General features: G+C 44.9%; 1 protein-coding gene across 6 annotated transcripts in view; it reads right to left on the bottom strand.

Moving 5' to 3' along the window:
- LOC147701488 (protein kinase C and casein kinase II substrate protein 3-like) overlaps positions 1 to 24,861 on the bottom strand; it is a 267,515-nt gene that overhangs the window by 45,319 nt on the left and 197,335 nt on the right. For 5 of the 6 annotated variants that reach the window (XM_086930170.1, XM_086930167.1, XM_086930171.1 and 2 more), the window contains exon 8: positions 10,058 to 10,155. In XM_086930170.1, coding sequence (XP_086786296.1) covers positions 10,058 to 10,155 — 98 coding nt within the window. The remainder of the gene's footprint in view (positions 1 to 10,057; positions 10,156 to 24,861) is intronic. The other variant, XM_086930172.1, reaches the window with a different exon arrangement.

The raw sequence follows: 24,861 nt of genomic DNA, 5'->3' as shown, positions 1-24,861 counted from the left end.
TTAGTAATTTTTGCAAACAAATTAGAATCAGTTAAATTTAAGTTAGGTTAAAAAATGATATAACTTAGTTTGTGTAGAAACATGCAAAATTCAATCTTTCCTTTATTGACCTATAATATGGAAAAAAAGAAACATGTTGCCATACATCTCCTTTCTTCTGATCACTTTTCCTTTTTTAGAAAAATATATATCATCAGACGGAAAAGCCAGTTCCTGTTTTCCTCATGTAAACTTCTGCTGTAATTAAGCTTTATCTGCCGTTCACCATTGCTGCATTCTCTGGCAGCAGGCATTGTGATGTCAGAAGTCAACTGTAATAACTTATTACAGTTTAGCAGCGGCGTCATTTCTACAGGCAACTAGAGACGTCACAAGTCTTCTATAATAAGGAAATTAGAGACCGGCTTTAATACAGGAATTGCAGGCTTCCATGTATTACGGTGCCTTTGCAACTGCATTGTCCAGTGTTCCAATTTTGTAATTTTGTGATCTCAGAAGACCTCAGTTGCTTAGCCCAAGACCATGCAGTGTCACAAACTAATCCATACATCATCCAAATGTATGCATTTTCTAAAGACATTTTATCATTCTAACATTAGTTGTTTTTTTTTTAGTTCTAAAGACCTGCTAGACTTAGATTTACTGTACTTCCCAATTTTTGTTCCCAAATGTGGAGCCAGAGGAAAAAAAGCAATGTTCTAACATACTGCCCAGTTTGTCAAACTATTGAGCACCAATCCTCTGTAATCTATCTCCTATGTACTTCCAGCAATGTCTGGAGAGGGGAAGGGCAAAATACACTCTTTATTATATTAAGAGGTGGGCTGCCCCCTTCGGGCCCTGTGTTCTCAGTTTGTGATAGCAGAGGAGGTCACGCTGCTGTGTGCATGTGTGTAAAATGGGCTGACCGTGTGAGCTTCCAAGGCTTGTATGAGATAGAAAAACAGTGTAGGCTCTGCACTTGGTCTCCCCGCCCTTCACTCAACCAACCTCTAAACCTGCCACTGGCTCTGGTCAAGTCTTTACTTTGAAAAAACTGGGAGGTTTTCAAGACCAGGACAGCTAGATTACATTCTACTATTATTATTATGATACTATCATTAAGTGTATATTTTTAGATCCAGGCAAGTCTGCTTTTACTACTATTACCATGCTTTGGGTCAAAACAAAGGAAAGATTTTAACTCACCAGTAAAACTTGTTTTTTTTAGGGGCGTGGTCGGGCGCTGATGGAGCAGGGAGCCTGAACCTGAGCTCCCGTCGGTGATCCCCTATCCAGTAACATCATGCCCGATATAGGCGGGCCCCACTCATGGGCCTAACACAGGCCCCCGCAGCCCCCGCGGTGCGGAGGGGCCCCAAGCTCCAGGGGGCCCCCTCGACAATGTACTCTGGCCAGAGAGCTCTTGATTGACCTCGGAGGGGGCCCCTCTACATACCGTTCAGGGAGGCCCCCTCAGTTTTCATTACACCAGTGGCCCCACTATAGACAACATACCCCTCAATTCATGAGGTGCAGGGGAGTCGAGCGGTGCTGCAGAAAGGAGCCGACCGGCGTGATACCGCAAAGAAACCAAACTTGGAGGAGAGACCTTGAGGCCAATCCAGACGGCGCCCGTGGCCGCGGCCTGAGTGGCGGCGTCTAGCAGAAGCCGGGAGGCTTTAAGAATGGTGGGATAGCAGACTGCGGGCGCGGGACGGCAGAGAGATGGTGTCTTTGCTGCCTGGAAAACAAAACAGTAAGGAGGTGTTGCGGAGGAGGGCCTGGGTGAAGGCGACGCATGAGGCGTTGAGGGTGCACAGCGGCGGTGGGGGAAGCCTGGAAGTCTCCCACTAGTAAATTAAGGGCACCGGAAGGGGGGAGGACTGGGACCTGCGCCTCATTATTGGAAACAAGGGGACAGTGCACTGGGCACAGCTCAGACTGAGACCTCAAAATAAGTGAAGAGACCGGAAGGCCAGGCAAGATGGCAGTCGCGGCCTGACTAGAGGCGGATCGCGGAAGTTGAGAGGCCCCAGGAGCAGCAGAGTCACGTAACTGCTGGCCCAGGACAATGGAGGTCTGGAATCCACGCAGCCCCTGAAGTCAGTTAGGAGGCACAGAGGAGGAGGGCCCGGAAGAGAGCTGCGCAAAGGGTCCCAAGAGTGCCTAGAGGTGGTGCGGGGAGCCTAGAGGACTGCCACCAGTGGATTGGGTTAAAGTAAACGAATGATGGACAAAATGCTGACAATGTAAACATTTTCCCCCAGTCAAAAGATCTGGATTAAATCCATTGTTATTTTGCCCACTACACCACCCCAGTTTGGACCCAGCCATATGCAAATCAGTCTTGACTCTGTGCCCAATGGGAACAGTCCAGACCGAACTGCCAGGCCAGGTCATCCCTGGACCGGAAACAAGCATCCTGGAACTGGTTTCAGGGTATGTCACCCTTCTTCAGCCATGCTAGCTTGAATCCAGTGGCACAGTGAGCAAGGGACCCACGTCTGGGCGTACCCATCCCACTTAGGGGGAAAAGTGTTACAGCAAACAAATGATGGATGGAATGCTGACAATGCAAACATTCTCCCCCAGTAAATTGGGGACGCAGGCGGCCCGCTCGTAATCGTAGAGATCCAATCCCACATAGGGCACCGGAAGACAGAGAGGCTTGGGCTTGCGGCTCCCCGCATGCGGTGAGGAGAGAGAGCACCAGGGACAGCCTGTGCATCGAGGAAAGGGGCCTAACAACTGCAGGTGGCAGCAGGGCGGCCCACACAGAGCACTGAAGATAAGGGGCCTGCACTGAGGGAGGTGGTGAGAATAAACAGCGAGGAGAGAGGAGTGACAGGCGAGACAGACTGTTGCCCTAGTAGGTGGAGGTCTATATTTGAAGCCATGGAGCCTACATAGTAGGAAATGCACCAAGGGAGGTTCTGGCATGACAAACTAAGGGTCACATGATATAGTAGTGCCCCAGCAAATTCTAGACGGTGGAGACAGCGGCTGAGGGCGGTTCAGCGCGACTACTACTGGAGGGCAAGTGGCGGAGGGACGGGGCTGCCCAGAGTGGACACCAAGAGCGGCCCTGATAGAGGGCGCTTGGAGCTCAGCGAGAGAGTAGCGGCAACAACCCCAGGACCAGCGACCATGGTCGACTGCACGGCACAGGAAGGTGCCTGCGGTGACAGGATTGACGACACCGAGGGTGCGTGAACCCCTGGGCGAGGCCTGAACGGAGGCATCAGGGGAAAGAAAGCCCTTCCCTGTGGAAAACCATCACCATGGAGAAAGTCTCCAAAAGGCAGGACACAGAGCAGCAGGAGCCGACAGGGAAAGATCCTGGTGAGTTATGGCTGCGGACGGGGGCCCGCAGTGAAAGGAAAGAAACCCATGATGACCCATCTCTCTACGACATCCTGCAGGCCATAGAAACGTCGAGAATCTAAAATTGATAAACTCCTGGGAAGACCTGGGCCTGCTGAGGGCGGATCATAGGAAGCTAGCTGACCGAGTTATGATGGTTGAAGGGGATGTCAGAGACCTGAAGCCACAGGTGACCACGACTACCCACAAACTCAGGGGCATTGAAATAATGGAGCACGTGCTGGAGGTGAGGACACGGAAAATAGAGCGAGGCGCAACGACATACGGCATAGGAGTTATTGGACGGCTAGAAAAAGTCAAAGGGAACAACATGGTTGCCTACCTCGAAAACTGGATCCCCACTGAGGTGGCAGAGGAGGGCCTGTCCCCTTACTTTGACTTGGAATGGGCGCACAGGGTCCCTGCCAGGGCGCTCCCACCTGGGAGGCCACCAAGCACAGTAGTAGCGCGGCTACTTTTCGACAAGGACAGAGATCCCGTGTTGAGCCACACACCTATTGAAGGACACCTCAAAATAGACAACAGCACTGTTAGGATCTTTCCAGACTTTCCTAGGGATGTGAGACAGAGAGCATCCTACGTCTCAGTCAAATGAAAATTGAGACAAATGGGAATACCATACTCCATAGTGTTCCTGGCCAAGCTTCAGATTATATCTCCCGAGGGGACTAAGGGGCATATTATCAAGCAGGGCGTTTTATTTATCGCCGCTTTAGCGGCTGAAAATTGCCGCTAAAGCGGCGATAATGGGCTTGATAATATAGCCTTGTGAATTCCAATAGAAACCCATGCTCTGGTGTGAACGTGGTCTTCTATTGGAATTCTCCAGGGCATATTATCAAGTCCATTATCTCCGCTTCAGCGGCAGTTTTCTGCCGCTAAAACTGCGATAATTTTAATGCCCTGCTTGATAATATGCCCCAAAGTTCTTTAACATGCCACAGGAAGTATGGGACTGGTTTGAAGAGCAGGGCCCACAAGAACGGAGAGGCGAAGGACAGGAAAAGCCAGAGCAAGACTCCTCAACACCCCCAGGAAGAGGGAGGAAATTCAAGTGTCTAACAACGGAGGTGGAATCTTGACAAGACAGGGAGAGAGCAGTAGCAACAATAGCATCAGTGAGGTCCCACGGAGCATGAGGCACCTCCTCATTGTATGGGGAGGACCCAAGAGAATCAGACTCCAACACAAGCTCCAGCACAATTGGGGAGGCCAGCCAGATCCTTCCTGAGGTGACTCCTAGAATGGCAGATGACATCTGAAGGTCACACGACAGGCAAGTACAAGTCGGACTCTTGAGCAGGGGGGGGGGGGTCGAGATTACCCGACCATGGGCTTGCATGAGAGGATGGGGGGCCCGGAATGGACAACATGATTTTTTTATGCATTGAGCACTGGATGGGGGGATCCGGGTGGGTGGGGGAAAGGCTTTCTTCCAGGTGAGCACTAGCCTCATCACTACCCGAAATGTGGACACTTGTTCTAGTTGCACACAATAGCGTAGTTTGGATGAGGGGAAGATTCCTCACTTGTCCTTGGGAGGGGGTGTTGGGGTGTTTACATAGTTATAAGTTGGGGGCACTGCTGTCTACCAAAAGGGGACATGAGCTGCATTAGTAAGGATCACATCACTCAAAACAAGTCGCTGGAAGCTGGTTGTGTAGGTGGAAGTCAGGAGGAGGAGGGGGGAAAGGCAAATTGTAATGCCGAAACAGATGACGTATAACCTCCTATTCACTCCATGCATAAGCGCTAGAAAATGTTCTCCCATTTGAACAGGTTGGGGATTCACATAGCAATGTTGCAGGAAACACACACTCTGACCTCTGAAGGAGCATCATTACACTGGTAATGGAGAAGACAGGTGTACTATACATCATTCTCGGCGTTCGCAAGGGGGATATTTATTTGGGTATGGGCGGGGGTCCCATTACAGCATACGGGACACAAAGTAGATCCAGAGGGCCGCTACTTAATAGAAACAGGGAGGTTGGATGGGCAGGATGTAATGTTAATAAACATATATGGACCGAACATAGACCAGGGGGCCTTTCTAGAAGAGCTGTCTGGGATCCTGGCCCTCCACATATCTGGCTTGGCTCGATCATCATTGGGGGGGACTTTAACTGTATTGCAGACCCGGAACTTGATCGATCCCACCCATCTCTCTGCGATTCTCCCGGTCCATAGAACAGCCAAGGCTTTTAGGGACTGACAGACCCGATGGGGGCTTGTGGAAATGTGGAGACTTACCCACCCACTAGAAAAGGAATACTCCCACCTCTCATATGTTCACAACTTACATGTGCGGCGATGTACATTTTTATGTTCGCCAGACATGCATGCACAGCTTTAGGGCACAGAATACCTAACCCCGTACTGTGTCAGACCACCACGCGATATTGATTAGACTACACTGGGGGACACAACAGCAACCCATCCCCATATGGCGCCTCAAGCCCAAGGCCCTGGAGGACCATGTGTTTTTACATGAGATTAGGGGCCATATTGTTTGTGACATACTTGGAGGATAATGCTCACTCCACTGACTCCAGGATAACGGAATGGGAGGCCTTTAAGGCAGTAATCAGGGGCGGTGCATGGCAACGTTCATCGGGTTACGGCGAACGTTGCTTCCAGATATTGAAAGGGCAGATCGACCGTTTAGGGAGATTGAACTCAGACGCCCGAACCAACCCAAACTCCGCCAGGAGTTGCTGGAGGCGAAGGAAGATGTAGTTGTGCAAGAGAAAAGCTTGAGGTGTTTTGACTTTAAAGGGTACACAGATAGGACCCATGCTGAGAGGGATAAGGCGGGCAGACTGTTGGCATGGCTGGCCAACCCCACCCATAGGGGGAATGCCATAATTGAAATAGCAGACCCAGCACATCACATAGCTGCTATGGACAGTTTTATAAACGTTCTGGGCCTAGGAGGGAAGGGGACATAGAAGAGTACTTGTCGGAACTGCCTCTCCACACTCTGTCAGAGGAGGACGTAGACCAACTAGAGGCAGAACTATCGGCATGTGAAATCATGGTGGGTATTAAGGAGCTGGCAAGAGGGAAAACCCCAGGCTCAGATGGGCTCCCTAAGGAGTTTTATACAGCGTATGTGGAGGAGTTGGCTCCTAGGCTAGTAGAGATGTATGCAGAGGCTGGGGAGAGAGGCGGTGGTTATTCTGTTGCTTAAGCCTTATAAGTCCCCCCTTGAGTGTACGGCGTACAGGCCCCTGTCGATGCTGAACCTCGACTTCAAAATCCTAAGTAAGCTACTGGCAATGAGGTTACTCCCACATATGAAGTCCCTGGTGCACCCAAACCAGGCTGGCTTCATCAAAAGCAGAAATACAACCCTGTACATACGCCGCCTACTTTCCATCATAGAGCTAGGCGCGACAGAAGAGCGGGAGGGTGCGATATTCGCAATAGATATAGAGAAGGCATTTAATAGTCTTGAATGGGGGTTTCTCTACACCATCCTGTCAAAGATGGGGGTTGGGCAGGACTTCATAAGATGAGTGTGACTGTTATACTCTGACCCGGTGGCGAGGGGCTGCACGGGACGCACAATATCCGCACAGTACCGAGTGGAGAGGGGCATATGCCAGAGGTGCACCCTCTCCCCGTTGCTGTTTGCACTGGCCGTAGAGCCACTAGCGTGTAGGCCATGATCTGGGGCAGAGTACAGAGGACTCCAGCTGGGAGGGCAAATACACTACATAGCGTTGTTTGCTGATGATCTCCTGCTCTTCCTAAAGCACGCGGAGGGGGGTTACGTGGGGCAAAGAATATGATGGAAGAGTTTGGTGCACTGTCGGGACTATGGGTTAGCTGGCAGAAGTCCCAGCAGTTACCAATAGAGACCGGCACGCCACCACCAGAAGGCCTGGGAGAACTGCGCTTCCCCCGATGCGTTTGGTATCTGGGAGTGAAGGTGTGCCACTTTATGGCGGATGTGCAAGAAGGGAATGTAGGGGGTGCATTACGGTCTCTCAAGGACAACATAACATTCCGGCGAAGACTCCCCCTCTCGATGGCAGACCGTATTTCCCTTCTAAAAATGGTGGCTCTCCCCAGATTATTATACTTTTTCACCACACTGCCGGTGTGGATACTAGGGGCATGGTTCCGAGTGTTAGATTGATGCATCTCTGCATTTATATGGGGGACGGGCAGAAGGAGGGTTGCCCTAACCATGCTGAAAAGGACACAGTCAGAAGGGGGCCTAGCCGTGCCTGACATGGAGGCATATTACCTGGCAAGGCAATTGCAGAGATTCATGCAGTGGGTGGCAGGGAGCCTGACACCGGACAGGGGAACGCCTCCCTTCACCCCGGATAGATTGGATGTGTTACGCACCCTGCTGGGGACTGTGAAGCCAAGGCATGTCCAAAGTAACAAACACAAAGCGATACACCGATGCTGGGGCAGGTGTCTACAGAAGACTAGGTCACGACGCCCGTACTCACTGGAATTGCCACTGGCACTACTGGGGGCGCTCCCATATGGGGGACAATGGAGAGGGATAGACGATTGGGAACAGCCGGAGCCACGAAAGTGGGTGACCTATACAGGGACGGGGAGCTACTCCCCTTTAAAGAGTTCAGTACAGATTGGGTCATTCCAGAGGGACACTTTCTACTCTATGGGACATTCACGGGGGCAATGCGGCGGCACTGGAGCATGGGTACGACTGAACCACCACGACATGCCACCTGCGAATACATAGGCCTGGCAGGGGGGACCATAAAAGCTGTCACATGCCTGTACACGGCCATAGTGCAGGACTCTGTTGAGCCGCTAGACCGGTTGAGACATCGGTGGGTGGAAGACATAGGCAGACCACTGGAAGACAAGGACTGGAAGAACATTCTATTACGAACAAATAAGGTATTTCGAAATGCAGGCTTCAGTCTAATTAGCTTCTACATGCTGCACCGAGCGTACATAACACCGGAACGTATTAACCGGTTCTTTCACAGAGAGGATGCTGAATGCCTGAGGTGTAAAGAACGAGGGGCGAATTTTATCCATATGATATGGAGCTGCCAGTCCCTGACGCAATATTGGCAGGAGGTAACAAGGGAGAACGGGTAGTCCCATGTACACCAGCACATGTCCTGCTCAACCTGTTCCCACATACAGCTAAGACGATGGTCATTGACAAGTTTCAGGACCTTGCCTTCATACTGGCAAAGTGGGAAATTACTAGTAGATGAAAGGCCCTGAATGGCCCCAGTATACATAGGTAAAAGCGAGAGTTAGTGAAATGGGCGGGGTGCGAGGGCAGAATCGTGCTTGCAAAGGGGCCTGGGCAGGTTGGAGAGGGATCAGGCATGGGAGGTGCTGACTGAAGAAATAAGGAGCGATGACCCTGAAGCTACTACCCCTGAAGGGCCATCACGATAGGCAAGTCTCTGGAGGCAGAATCAGGAGGGGGAAATAGAGCAGGTATCAGGGGATGAGGACCCTTAGAAGCCTAAGCACTGAGGGGGAATAGAACAGGAAGGGGGTGGCAGAGTGACACAGAAATACCCAACAAGGGGCAATGGAAGTGATCGATAGGGCTCATCCGGTGACCATAGGAGACAGCAGCGAAGGGGCAGGGAAGGGGGTAGTTGGGCCTAAGATTGGTTGGGGGGTGAGGGGGCGGGGGAGCGGGACTGAATATGAATATGAGGACGAGCTAACATGGCAATGTTAGGAACAATAATAATGCACCTATAATTGGCACGCATAAGTGATCTGTATAATGAGACAATCAGAGATTTCAAAATGTCAAACCTGCAAAGATGACGCTGCGATGAGAGAGCGATATATGTGAAAGGCAATAACGTTTTTCAAGGGCCAAAATGAGAACATCAGACTTGCCATCTTGACACATGTTGAGCTAAAACTTTGCATAAACGTGTACAGTTCAAAGGTCGGCATCATGTCACACAATATACTATATATAGCCCAGGGCAGATCTGTACATCCTGTGCACTGTCACTTGCAGTATGAGACATAAATATGCTTCCATATTGCCATTGGGAGTTGCCAAACTGCAGTGCATCTTGTCACAATAGCCAATGCAAGATGAAATGTCGTCTACCCTTGCTGGCATGTTTTAGGTCTGGTTATACAGTGCATCTGTCCACGACCTCTTGTTTAAAATATGCATTCTTTAACATATGCATGGATGGGCATTAGCTCCGCCCAGAGCAGTATTTCTCTCTCACCTCACTATTGGCATCTTGTGTATCATTCCATCACCTATGGTTTATTTCATTTGTTATTGAATACTTTAAAATATAGAAATAGTAGGCTTTACTTTGTCACATACGAGTATTTTTCTGCTTGGTGTTGGTGTTTCATTCTGTCTGCAATGGTGTGCTTTCATTCCAATACATCAGGGACCTTTACCATGGTTAGCTGAATGGACATACTCAAGGTGCAAGGAACAAGCCCTTGATGTAAAGTAGTGCGTAAGACTACTTTGCATCACTTTACGGTTACTTTAGAGCACAAAACAAGTTTTGCTCTGGAAAGTAAATACTAAAACAACACTTTGCACCGATTTGTGTCACAATGCAAATCCATTTCAACGTGTTACTAAACCTTGGCCTTCATTCACAGAGGAACATTGTAGCCCCAGACCTCCAAACACTGGCTCCCCTTCCCACTCTTAGCATCGCTGTTCTCTCACCTGCCTTCGGTCGGGGTGATGCTGCGCAGTCTCACCTTGTCCGGCTCTTTCGCTTTTTTCTTTTTTACGATCTGTCTCTCTTTCTCCGGGTTCCACTCCTGAGGAAGAGGAGGACAACAGCATGTGTTACAGCATGTCCTCCTGAGGAGGAGTTTCAAAGCATGTTTATTAACAAGGAGCTGCACATCTTCCTGTTATCAAATCAGAATACATTTTGGTGCTGTCTTCCTCAGGAGCAGGAATGACTGATGATTGGTCAGTGTAATAGGCTGGCATTTGGTTCTTGGTTCCTCCACCACAAAACCCAGACACTGCCCCTTATTTTCTATGCAGAGGATTGGAAAGGTAAGTCCTTGATCTGGGTGAGCACTAGGGCTGCGAGCTACCTGAGACCAGTACCTGTTATTGCTGCTTTTAAACGTGACTGCACTCGTTTTTAACATTATTTTTAAAACGTGCTGAAAATCTTTCTGGGGTATGTATGGGGGTGAGGGTATAGCACTCAATTTTATCAAATCTATTTCAAATTTGCTCGGTATGTGTGCAGCACCAGATTAGTGCCTGCTGAACTAAGTAAACTGTGAATATGGCCTGGGATCGCTAGATCTCCAGGACTCTGGTGCGCACTACTATTGAATTATAATCAATGAAGACAATAATCATGTTAATCTTTGTTTTTCCATCAAACAAGTTTAGTCAATAAAGTTTCATTCATGTCATTTATAACATTGCAATCAAATTAATTGTATTCTGAACATCACTAATTCATATACAGTTTAAAAACGTAAAACAGTACAACACAGTTATATTCGTAACCCAATGCATTTCGGGGTCAATGCCCCTTCGTCAGGGGTCTAAAGGAAAAGGAAAAGAAAAGAAAAGAAAGGAGGAAGCTCAATTAGTATTGTTATCTTTATAGTATTAAAATCTACTATTGGAATAATGAGTTAATCCTCTTACCCTAGTAACTGGTTGTCATGGGGGTATTAGTGTTGTAAATTAACATTGAATCTGTAATTCCGGGTGAAACCTAGTTATCTGTGAATAAGTCAAAGCATATGTATAAGATAATATACCTCTCTATACTTGTGTATTTCCTTTATGCATAAAAGCATATAGCTCACCTGATAGGTGGAGATCACGAGGTCAAAATGAAGAGTCCTAATGCATTAAAAGGGAATAAGGCAATATATCATAATCTATTAAACACCCTGTATGCTGTATAATAATGCTCTACAATATCAGCATTTACCTGCGAGTCTAAGATTTGTTCATCACAACTCGCGAAGTTTTTTTTGAATATTTAATTTTTCACGCGCTGAAAAAAAGCCAGACAGTGCATGTTTTAGTCAAGTGTTGTTCCAGTCTTATTTTGTTAATATTACCGCCTAACGCGGGTTGGGATTTGAGCTTACCGGGTAACGCTTTGATGAGCTCCGTGCTCCTTTTGTGCTCGGCGGTTCATAAATCGCTAACGTCTTTAAAATGTAATCACGCTGAAAGAAATTAATCAATGCGTGCCTTAGTGAAATACTATTTGGTTGGACCTTGTTCTTTTATCTCACTAAGCGCGAGATATCTTACAAACTTACCGAGCGGCGCTCAGCTAAACTCCGGATTCACTCGTAACCGGCGTGTTGTGGCACTAACAGCCAGGCTTCCGTAGTCCTATAACTATGTCAAGCCTAGTTTATCGTTATGGAAAAGGGACTAAGCGCGAGAAGGAGAATGTGGCAGCCATTATGGCACCGTTTCGCTAATGAATGTATTAAATGGGGGTTCTTAATCTAACCTAGAGATCTATTTTGGCTGATAGCAAGATTTAAATAGAGATCTGATATATTTACGAATTATTTGCTAGTTGGGGAGGATTTCTGAATTTTTGAGATCATTTGCTGCCAATACTTAAGCTTTCTGTTTATGCTCAAAATAGTAGAATTACCTTTTTACACTAGCTGGGGAAATAATAAAGAATGTGTGAAGAGAATAGTAAATAAAGTGTGGAAAATAGGAAGAAGAAGGAAATGAATGAAATGGGGTGATCAACATTTCAAACACATTTAAGGCATCTCTAGCATAACAGTTTTCTTATGTAAATAGCAGTTCATGTGTGCGTTATACGTGAATGCCAATTTTCTATTGAACAAGATACTCTTGGAGTATATTGTGACAACCTGTAGTAATAGACCACTGTGTTAGTTTCTCCTTTGAGAATTAAAGCTAACATTGTTTTTCTTAAATTAAACAACTGTTGCTGGCTGTTGAAAGCAACTATATATTAAGGATTCATATCTGGGACTTTAATCTTTATGAGTCATGTTTAAACCGAAGATCATAGGAAGCATATCATGTCCAATTTATCGTTAAGCCCATTCGGGGCCACAGTCTTTAGTTTGCGAATCCAGTAAATTTCTCTCCTTAGTAGAGCTTTTGCATTATCTAGCCCCAATCGTTGTGGAACCTGCTCAATAATCTGGAAGCGCATTTGTGCTATAGAGTGATTGTTGTCAGCCCAATGCTTTGCAAGCGGTGATGTCAAATTTTTGTTGCGGATTCTGCTCTTATGCTCTGAGAGACGGATTCTTAGTTTCCTATCAGTTTTGCCGACATATAATAGCCCGCATGGGCATTTGATTGAATATACGACATGTTCTGCATTGCAGTTAGCTGAATGCCTTAATTTGATTTCTTCCCCTGTTTGGGGATGAGACAATTTATTGCCTGTGATGGCGTTGTTGCAATTCTTGCAATTGAAACATTTCCTTGTCCCTTTATGTGTTTCGTCATAAGTTTCCATTTTTTCTGATTTGTTGAGCAATTCTTTTAAGTTTTGGGATCTCTTGTAGGCAAATAGTGGCTTGTGCTCATATAATAGTCCAAAATCACTCTCCATTTGCAGAATATCCCATCTTTTGTTTATAGTTCTTTTGATGTCTCTTGAGGCGGTGGAGTATTTAGATGTAAAGACCATTCTTTTATTCTCCACTTTAGTCTTTTTCTGTAATAGCTCTCCTCGTGGTATTACTTTTACTCTTTCCATTTGTTGGACAATCAGTTTTTCTGGATATCCTCTGTCAAGGTAACATTGTTTCTGAAATTCAAGTTTCTTAGCACAGTCTGCTTGGTCTGATGAAATTCTTTTTATTCTCATGAACTGAGAAATTGGAAGGTTATCCTTTAGAGTCATTGGATGGAAGCTTCCATATTGTAGAGATGTATTTTTGTCGGTGGGTTTTCTATACAGTTCTGTGACAACAACGTTTCCCTTAATTCCCACTGATACATCCAAGAATGGAATTGTCGTGTTGCTAGTTTGGCTGGTGAACTTAACTCTCGGGTTCACTAGATTCAGACTGTCGATATTCCTCTGTAAATCTGTCAGTTGTTTCTTCCAAATTAGGAAAATGTCATCGATATACCTTTTGTAGTATAGTATACCTTCACTCCAAGTTCTATCCTCTAGTATGTATTCAAGTTCCAGTTTGGCCATAAATATATTGGCGTAGATACAGGCTCCTGGGAAACCCATAGCTGTGCCACTTAGCTGGGTATAGTATTCATTTTGCCAACTGAAATAACTATTAGTCAAGCAAAACTCAAGTAGTTGCATAATCAGGTATTTGGTTTCCGTTGGTTTGTCCAATTTTAACAGTGCCCATTCCATGGCTTCGAGGCCCAATTTATGGGGGATCGATGTGTATAATGATACAACATCTATTGTACAAAGAATCAAGTTTTGATTTTCATCCAAATCAATTGAGGTCAAGCTTCTTAGGAAGTGCGATGTATCCTCCAAGTACGTGGGCCAATTCTGTATAAATGCTTGCATGTGCGTATCTATGAAGATTCCCAAGGTTTCAAAAATAGATGAGCAACCTGATACAATAGGTCTGATAGGAGGATTTAACAAGTCTTTGTGCACTTTTGGTAAGAAATAGATTCTTGGTCTCCTTGGGTAAATTTGTCTCAAGTACCTTTTGATTGTCAATGTGATCCAGCCTAATTCCTCTGCTTTATCCAGGATTAAATCCAAACTCTGACATATCTTGTTTGTTGGATCTTGAGGGAGCTTCTGATAAATGTCTGTGTCTTGCACATGCTCGTTTCCTTTGTTAATGTAGAATTCAGTGTCCATGATGACAAGGCCTCCCCCTTTGTCTGCCTTTTGTATAGTAATCTCCTTATTCTTGCTAAGATTACGTAAAGCACTTTGTTCTGCTCGTGTTAAATTTTTTAACTTGCTGTTGTAGCAAATTTTAGTCATATCCGCCTTGACGAGTGTTTCAAATAGATCTAGGCTTTTATGTGAAACTGGTGCCATGAAGGTGCTTTTTGGTTTGAATTGTTCTGCTACATTGTCAGGTGATTCAATAGGATTTAAGATGGTAAAGAAATATTTCAGTCGCAAAACCCTCATGAATTTGAAAAAGGCTATCTCAGTTTCCAGTTCGTTTGTTCGATATGTACTAACAAAAGTGGGTCCTTTGTTCAACAACTGGACTTCAAATTTGGATAATTTATATTTATAAAACAATAAAAGACCTGGAGGAAGAAATTTATAACATCAAGAAAGATCTGTCTGAAAGAATTGAAGATGAGGATTGGAACAAATATTTGGAGGAAATAGATACTAAATTGGAAAAGTACGGCAAAGAATTACAAGAAACCAAACTGAGGAAATTCAAACGCGATACCATCGATTATAAATTAAATGAGGCATATACTTGGGCAGAGGTCTATGCAAAGAGACGTTTCACTGGGAAAAAGCCTCAAACATCTTCATCTCAGGAAAGTATGGTTTCTGATGGAGATACTAATACCGCTAGACAACCTCTATCACAGGACCAGACAAGAAAAAAGGACACTGAAAAAACAGTCACAATAGATTCAGCATCTACTTCTTCTATGGACCCTTTTTTAGAGAAGGGCACAAATCTTGGCAAACCACCGGATCAAACAATCTCGCAGTCCACAGACAAAAAACGAGAAGAGGACAAGACAAAAGAAAAAGAGAAGGAACAACTGAAAAAACAAGGACTACGGAGTCAGAGCAAAGTATAGTCATCAACATCTCCAAATATAAATTATCCAAATTTGAAGTCCAGTTGTTGAACAAAGGACCCACTTTTGTTAGTACATATCGAACAAACGAACTGGAAACTGAGATAGCCTTTTTCAAATTCATGAGGGTTTTGCGACTGAAATATTTCTTTACCATCTTAAATCCTATTGAATCACCTGACAATGTAGCAGAACAATTCAAACCAAAAAGCACCTTCATGGCACCAGTTTCACATAAAAGCCTAGATCTATTTGAAACACTCGTCAAGGCGGATATGACTAAAATTTGCTACAACAGCAAGTTAAAAAATTTAACACGAGCAGAACAAAGTGCTTTACGTAATCTTAGCAAGAATAAGGAGATTACTATACAAAAGGCAGACAAAGGGGGAGGCCTTGTCATCATGGACACTGAATTCTACATTAACAAAGGAAACGAGCATGTGCAAGACACAGACATTTATCAGAAGCTCCCTCAAGATCCAACAAACAAGATATGTCAGAGTTTGGATTTAATCCTGGATAAAGCAGAGGAATTAGGCTGGATCACATTGACAATCAAAAGGTACTTGAGACAAATTTACCCAAGGAGACCAAGAATCTATTTCTTACCAAAAGTGCACAAAGACTTGTTAAATCCTCCTATCAGACCTATTGTATCAGGTTGCTCATCTATTTTTGAAACCTTGGGAATCTTCATAGATACGCACATGCAAGCATTTATACAGAATTGGCCCACGTACTTGGAGGATACATCGCACTTCCTAAGAAGCTTGACCTCAATTGATTTGGATGAAAATCAAAACTTGATTCTTTGTACAATAGATGTTGTATCATTATACACATCGATCCCCCATAAATTGGGCCTTGAAGCCATGGAATGGGCACTGTTAAAATTGGACAAACCAACGGAAACCAAATACCTGATTATGCAACTACTTGAGTTTTGCTTGACTAATAGTTATTTCAGTTGGCAAAATGAATACTATACCCAGCTAAGTGGCACAGCTATGGGTTTCCCAGGAGCCTGTATCTACGCCAATATATTTATGGCCAAACTGGAACTTGAATACATACTAGAGGATAGAACTTGGAGTGAAGGTATACTATACTACAAAAGGTATATCGATGACATTTTCCTAATTTGGAAGAAACCACTGACAGATTTACAGAGGAATATCGACAGTCTGAATCTAGTGAACCCGAGAGTTAAGTTCACCAGCCAAACTAGCAACACGACAATTCCATTCTTGGATGTATCAGTGGGAATTAAGGGAAACGTTGTTGTCACAGAACTGTATAGAAAACCCACCGACAAAAATACATCTCTACAATATGGAAGCTTCCATCCAATGACTCTAAAGGATAACCTTCCAATTTCTCAGTTCATGAGAATAAAAAGAATTTCATCAGACCAAGCAGACTGTGCTAAGAAACTTGAATTTCAGAAACAATGTTACCTTGACAGAGGATATCCAGAAAAACTGATTGTCCAACAAATGGAAAGAGTAAAAGTAATACCACGAGGAGAGCTATTACAGAAAAAGACTAAAGTGGAGAATAAAAGAATGGTCTTTACATCTAAATACTCCACCGCCTCAAGAGACATCAAAAGAACTATAAACAAAAGATGGGATATTCTGCAAATGGAGAGTGATTTTGGACTATTATATGAGCACAAGCCACTATTTGCCTACAAGAGATCCCAAAACTTAAAAGAATTGCTCAACAAATCAGAAAAAATGGAAACTTATGACGAAACACATAAAGGGACAAGGAAATGTTTCAATTGCAAGAATTGCAACAACGCCATCACAGGCAATAAATTGTCTCATCCCCAAACAGGGGAAGAAATCAAATTAAGGCATTCAGCTAACTGCAATGCAGAACATGTCGTATATTCAATCAAATGCCCATGCGGGCTATTATATGTCGGCAAAACTGATAGGAAACTAAGAATCCGTCTCTCAGAGCATAAGAGCAGAATCCGCAACAAAAATTTGACATCACCGCTTGCAAAGCATTGGGCTGACAACAATCACTCTATAGCACAAATGCGCTTCCAGATTATTGAGCAGGTTCCACAACGATTGGGGCTAGATAATGCAAAAGCTCTACTAAGGAGAGAAATTTACTGGATTCGCAAACTAAAGACTGTGGCCCCGAATGGGCTTAACGATAAATTGGACATGATATGCTTCCTATGATCTTCGGTTTAAACATGACTCATAAAGATTAAAGTCCCAGATATGAATCCTTAATATATAGTTGCTTTCAACAGCCAGCAACAGTTGTTTAATTTAAGAAAAACAATGTTAGCTTTAATTCTCAAAGGAGAAACTAACACAGTGGTCTATTACTACAGGTTGTCACAATATACTCCAAGAGTATCTTGTTCAATAGAAAATTGGCATTCACGTATAACGCACACATGAACTGCTATTTACATAAGAAAACTGTTATGCTAGAGATGCCTTAAATGTGTTTGAAATGTTGATCACCCCATTTCATTCATTTCCTTCTTCTTCCTATTTTCCACACTTTATTTACTATTCTCTTCACACATTCTTTATTATTTCCCCAGCTAGTGTAAAAAGGTAATTCTACTATTTTGAGCATAAACAGAAAGCTTAAGTATTGGCAGCAAATGATCTCAAAAATTCAGAAATCCTCCCCAACTAGCAAATAATTCGTAAATATATCAGATCTCTATTTAAATCTTGCTATCAGCCAAAATAGATCTCTAGGTTAGATTAAGAACCCCCATTTAATACATTCATTAGCGAAACGGTGCCATAATGGCTGCCACATTCTCCTTCTCGCGCTTAGTCCCTTTTCCATAACGATAAACTAGGCTTGACATAGTTATAGGACTACGGAAGCCTGGCTGTTAGTGCCACAACACGCCGGTTACGAGTGAATCCGGAGTTTAGCTGAGCGCCGCTCGGTAAGTTTGTAAGATATCTCGCGCTTAGTGAGATAAAAGAACAAGGTCCAACCAAATAGTATTTCACTAAGGCACGCATTGATTAATTTCTTTCAGCGTGATTACATTTTAAAGACGTTAGCGATTTATGAACCGCCGAGCACAAAAGGAGCACGGAGCTCATCAAAGCGTTACCCGGTAAGCTCAAATCCCAACCCGCGTTAGGCGGTAATATTAACAAAATAAGACTGGAACAACACTTGACTAAAACATGCACTGTCTGGCTTTTTTTCAGCGCGTGAAAAATTAAATATTCAAAAAAAACTTCGCGAGTTGTGATGAACAAATCTTAGACTCGCAGGTAAATGCTGATATTGTAGAGCATTATTATACAGCATACAGGGTGTTTAATAGATTATGATATATTGCCTTATTCCCTTTTAATGCATTAGGACTCTTCATTTTGACCTCGTGATCTCCACCTATCAGGTGAGCTATATGCTTTTATGCATAAAGGAAATACACAAGTATAGAGAGGTATATTATCTTATACATATGCTTTGACTTATTCACAGATAACTAGGTTTCACCCGGAATTACAGATTCAATGTTAATTTACAACACTAATACCCCCATGACAACCAGTTACTAGGGTAAGAGGATTAACTCATTATTCCAATAGTAGATTTTAATACTATAAAGATAACAATACTAATTGAGCTTCCTCCTTTCTTTTCTTTTCTTTTCCTTTTCCTTTAGACCCCTGACGAAGGGGCATTGACCCCGAAATGCATTGGGTTACGAATATAACTGTGTTGTACTGTTTTACGTTTTTAAACTGTATATGAATTAGTGATGTTCAGAATACAATTAATTTGATTGCAATGTTATAAATGACATGAATGAAACTTTATTGACTAAACTTGTTTGATGGAAAAACAAAGATTAACATGATTATTGTCTTCATTGATTATAATTCAATAGTAGTGCGCACCAGAGTCCTGGAGATCTAGCGATCCCAGGCCATATTCACAGAAAATCTTTCTGGGGGCATTTTTATTGTATTAGATTAATGGGGAATTAGTCAGAGGCACTCTAACACCCCTCTCCACGCTATCTTACCTTTCCTTTGCTAGCCAGCTGCTCTCATTGATTGCAGGCTGCGGCGGGCGCCATCTTGGGTGTGGGCTGGGGCTGCGCTCTAGTCGCGCTGGCCTCCCGCCCTCCCAGACTACTTAGCTGGCCGTTTTTCAGCCGTTCGCTGCCTTTTTGAGCTCTCCCTGGGTGAGCACTAGGGCTGCGAGCTACCTGAGACCAGTACCTGTTACTGCTGCTTTTAAACGTGACTGCACTCGTTTTTAACATTATTTTTAAAACGTGCTGAAAATCTTTCTGGGGGCATTTTTATTGTATTAGATTAATGGGGAATTAGTCAGAGGCACTCTAACACCCCTCTCCACGCTATCTTACCTTTCCTTCGCTAGCCAGCTGCTCTCATTGATTGCAGGCTGCGGCGGGCGCCATCTTGGGTGTGGGCTGGGGCTGCGCTCTAGTCGCGCTGGCCTCCCACCCTCCTCACAGCCTATAAATGAGCACTAACCACAGACGGCGCAGCGGGCTGGCGCAGCGGGTGCGTGCCAAAGCCGCGCCAAAGCCAAGCCCGTCTGCGCCCGTCCGCGGCCGGACACGGCCCAGGGCCATAACCCCTGGTCCCCGACTGCTGTACTCATCCCTGTACTTAAGAGAGCTGAATCCTGGTAAAACTCATCAGGATTGTACCCCTGTCTCTCTCACTGTTGGGAGGAACACTAGCCCCCCCCCCCTGTCCAGGCTGTGGCTACCAACTTCCTCATTCCCACCCTCTAGCCCATCTAGATCCTAATTATATCTCGTCTCACGTTCCAAACAATGCTCCTCCGCATGGCTGTCGAGCCGCGCTTATCAACACGCGCTCACTTCCTTGCCACAGTTTTCACATCAAGGAGTTTATCATCGCTCATAACCTAGATTTATTGTTCGCTACTGAGACTTGGGCAGATGCCGGCTCTGGTCCGGATTTTTGCGACGCTATCCCAGATGGATATAGCGTTGCTAGACATGATAGGCCCATAGGAAGAGGTGGTGGCCTTGCAATTATCTACAAGGACAAATACCGGACCACACTTGATCCTATAAACTCTGCTAATTGTGAGTCAGCTGCCTTTGCGATTAGCATTAACCCCAAGCAAGCCCTAAAGGGTATAATATTATACCGACCCCCTGGCCCTCGTAGCGCCTTTCTCTCCACTCTCTCTGACCTAAATGACAATGTTGTCGGCTCAGAAAATTACACGATACTTGGAGATTTTAATTTTCATTTGGAAGAGAAGGATAATTCTGATACAATTCAACTAACGACTGACCTTGCTAATTTAGGACTTCACCAATTAGTTAAGGGCATTACACATCAAGCTGGACATACCCTTGATGGCCTGTTCACTAATGATCCTGACATCTCTGTGCTGGACATTATTCCCATCACGTGGTCAGACCACAGGGCTATTATATTTCAGCAAAATATACGGGCATTACATCCTTCACTTCCGAGACCCCGAATTAGGGTGGGGACACGTGCTTGGAAAAACGCTGACATTCCTCAGATGCTAGAGTCCCTTGCCTCCTCCCATCCTCAGGGAGGAAATTCTTCAGCATTATCAGCTACAGATTTCCAAGATTGGATCCGAAGTGCCGCCGATCTAGTGGCCCCAGAAAAACTTACGAGACCTAACAGAGCATCTCCTTCGGCTGCCTGGTATAATGAAGATTTAAGACTCCATCGCCAACACTGTAGGAACCTAGAAAGGCGATGGAGAAAAGCTTACTGCCCCATAGCCAGACAAATTTATAAAGATGCCCTTATGACTTACAAAAAGGCAATTGTGGCCCGAAAAACGGTCTTTTTTTCGGCACAAATTGAAACCGCCGCCAACTCTGCCAGAGAGCTGTTCTCCGTTGTTACGACTCTGTCCACCCCCCCTCTGGCCCTGGGGTAGAGCCTTCACAGACCTTTTGTAATGATTTATCCACCTTCTTCACCACAAAGGTGGCAGATATATATGCTTCATTTGAAGGGGATATTAAAACTGAACACAGAGGCGGTAGTGTGAAAGAGGTACCTTCTCATCATAATTATGACCCTTTCTTATGTTTTTCACCTGCCTCACTTGATGACGTTATCACTCATTTCATCCACTAAATCGGGTTCCCCTTTGGACCCTTGCCCTCCTTCTGTGATGCAAAAACTCACAGAGGTGATCGCACGCCCCCTTATGGAGATCTGCAACACTGCATTTCAGACAGGCCAATTTCCTAGTACATGGAAGAAGGCTGTTATAAAACCCCTTCTGAAAAAACCCTCCCTAGACCCTACAGCCATCGCCAGCTATAGACTCATTGCGTGTCTACCCTTTGCCGCCAAAGTATGCGAATCCATGATGAATAGACAGCTTTCAGAGTTCGTTGAGACCCACCAACTTCTCGATGAATCGCAGTTTGGCTTTAGGAAAGGGCATGGGACAGAGGCCGCCCTGATTAAGGCCTCTGACGAGATCAGGGCGATCATGGATCAGGGGGGGGCGGCTGTCCTCATCCTTTTGGATTTGTCAGCGGCCTTTGACACGGTCGACCATGTCACCCTAGTCGACCGTGTCACAGCTCTGGGCATAAGCGGTCTGGCCAAGGATCTCATTTCATCTTTCCTGGCAGACCGTACCCAGACTGTAAGGCTGGGAGATTTCTACTCACCCACCTCTGTACTCCCCTGTGGAGTCCCACAAGGTTCCTCGCTAAGTCCCATGCTATTTAACATTTATGTAGCAGACTTAGCGAGGGTAATAAAGGCACATGGAGTACGGCTAACATCTTATGCAGATGATACCCAGCTGGTCCTGGGCATCCATAAGGACGGCTGCGCTGTGGCAGCCAACTTCCAGAGAGCTATGCTTGAGGTCAGTACCTGGATGGCCTCTAATTGTCTTAGGCTCAACTCGGACAAGACCGAGGTTATGACCTTTGGAAAACTCTCTCCAGAATGGTCTTCTAACTGGTGGCAGGAAAAGCTCGGCTATCCACCTGTCCCAGTGGAAAAAGCCAGAAACCTGGGAATCATTTTTGACAGCAAGTTGGTATTTGACTTTCATACAAACAAGGTTGTGTCGTCTTCTTTCTTTATTCTGAAAAAGATTAAGAAGCTGCTGCCTTATCTCCCTCCCTCAGCTGGGAAGACTCTGGTCTCTACCTTAGTCTTCTCCAAAATGGATTATGGAAACGCTCTCTTTCTCCATACCCAGAAGCGTGTCATAACAAAGCTGCAATCCATCCAGAATGCGGCAGCCAGGATTCTCCTGAGCATTCCTCGCCGCAACTCCACCACTCTTGGCATTCGTCAACTCCACTGGCTGAGAGTAGAGAGCCGCATTAAATTCAAGGCCCTCTGCATTGCATATAAGGCAGTACACGGCATAGGACCCAGGTTCCTGACGGAAGCCTTTCAGCCATACACTCCTAGACGGCAATTAAGATCGGCCAATACCAACCTCCTCACTGTGCCACGCACAAGAACGGCCACCTGGGGAGATAAACGTTTCTTGGTGGCCACCCCAAAACTCTGGAATCTTCTGCCACATTCCATCAAAACTGCCCCGAACCTGATGAGCTTCCGCAGGCTCTTAAAAACGTGGTTATTTAACCAGTGAGAGGATGACTGACCCCAGTAGCTCTACAGCGCCAAGACACCCCAGGGTATTTGTTGCGCTATAAAAATTAAAAAAATAAAAAAAAAAAAAAAAAATAGTCTCCCACAAGAATGAAAAGGCTTGTTCTAAGCCTAGATAACACTGTGAGACACAGCACTGGTTGGACCTTACCTGTGGCAAGCATGGTGGGGCATGGCAGGGTCTCATTCTTGCCTGCTAGGAGCCACCTCTGACACAAGAGCAAGTCCCTTAACTTGTACCCTGTCGGCCACAACAGGGTTATGTCCACGCCTGCTGTTGAATGTTACAGCGTCACTCTCTTATTAATTAAGGGCACACATTTGGATACTTGCAACAAAAGGTATCCAGGAGTCACAACCCTGTTGTCATACTTTAGACTAACCACTATATGACTAACAAACTAAATTGTGAGTTATATACAATTAATATGTAAACACCACCTAGACACTCATACCTATGACATACAACCCAGGTAGGAAATTTTTCCCATCAGTTGTCGTTCTGTGCCACCACTATTACATCATTTGGGTTCTCCTTACCCAGGAGTTAGTATGAAGTCTGTCACCCTAGTTAGAAGGTGAGGGCTATATGAGTAGGAGGTGTTGGTAATAGTGTTGTTACTGGGTGGTGTCAGTATGGTGTTGGTGTTTACAACTGAAAAAAAGCAGTGCAAGTGAAAATGAGTTAAGTGAGTAAAATTAGGTGGAACTGAGTAGAATAGATATTTTAATGTTTTCTCTCAGACCCCTAAGTTTAAAAACAAGTGAACAGTGAAAAAACAAGTAGATTTAACATAATATCTACTCAGCAAGTGACCACTTGCTGAGTAGATATTATGTTAAATCTACTTGTTTACTTGTTTACTTGTTTACTTGTTTTTTCACTGTTTACTCACTTAACTCATTTTCACTTGCACTGCTTTTTTTCAGTTGTAAACACCAACACCATACTGACACCACCCAGTAACAACACTATTACCAACACCTCCTACTCATATAGCCCTCACCTTCTAACTAGGGTGACAGACTTCATACTAACTCCTGGGTAGGGAGAACCCAAATGATGTAATAGTGGTGGCACAGAACGACAACTGATGGGAAAAATTTCCTACCTGGGTTGTATGTCATAGGTACGAGTGTCTAGGTGGTGTTTACATATTAATTGTATATAACTCACAATTTAGTTTGTTAGTCATATAGTGGTTAGTCTAAAGTATGACAACAGGGTTGTGACTCCTGGATACCTTTTGTTGCAAGTAGTTCTATTGGGGGCATGTGTCCAGTATGGAGTCATTAAAGTAGCCCTCAGACCCTCTCTTAGATAGTATGTGTTTGTGCACATTTGGATACTCCCTCGCCTATTAGAATCTTGTCCAAGGCCGCCCCCTCCCCCGGAAGTTCAAGCCCCTTCAGAGTTAAGGCCCCTAGTACGGTCACCTCCTTACAGATGCAAAATGCTCTCTGGAGACACCTCTGTCTGCACAGAGACCTCAATCCTTCCCGCACTGGAGCATATCCTGAAAATGTGCTGTGCTGCGCTGCAAGGACGATAAAAGACAGAGCAGCTTTACTTATACAAGGAGTCCCCTGGTGGCATTCACTCTAAAAATGGCTGCTTTGTATGATGTTGGTCCTAGTGCTATGGCACTAAGGCGAGTTTTTGCTGTTTATGGGCTTTATTCTGCTGGTATACCCTCCAGTACCAATCCCTGCACGCAGATGACTGCAGAAGGGTCAAACAGATAGTATGTGTGATGTGCATCCAGCACACATGACATCTGTTCTCTTCTGGTGTGGATGTTTGCTTGCCCCACTATTTTAGGCATGGGCGGAAAATCCGTTCCGCTCGCGGATTTTGCGGATTTTCGGGAAATCCGCAATCCGCGAGATTTGCGAATTTCCTGCAAAATCCGCAAATCCGCGAGCAGCGGATTTTGCTCGCACTGCTCGCACTGTTCGCGTGAGTTCGCGCCCCGCGAATAAGTGCGAAATTGCAGAAATACGATCTAAGCAAAACTGAAAGTAACTACTTACCAGGTTCAAAAGTTCAGGCACATCATTAGT

This window comes from Lissotriton vulgaris, chromosome 7, assembly GCF_964263255.1.
Source record: "Lissotriton vulgaris chromosome 7, aLisVul1.2, whole genome shotgun sequence".
Taxonomy (NCBI): Eukaryota; Metazoa; Chordata; class Amphibia; order Caudata; family Salamandridae; genus Lissotriton; species Lissotriton vulgaris.
Note: the sequence above shows the minus strand (reverse complement) of the source record. Positions and strands in the feature narration are given on the sequence as shown.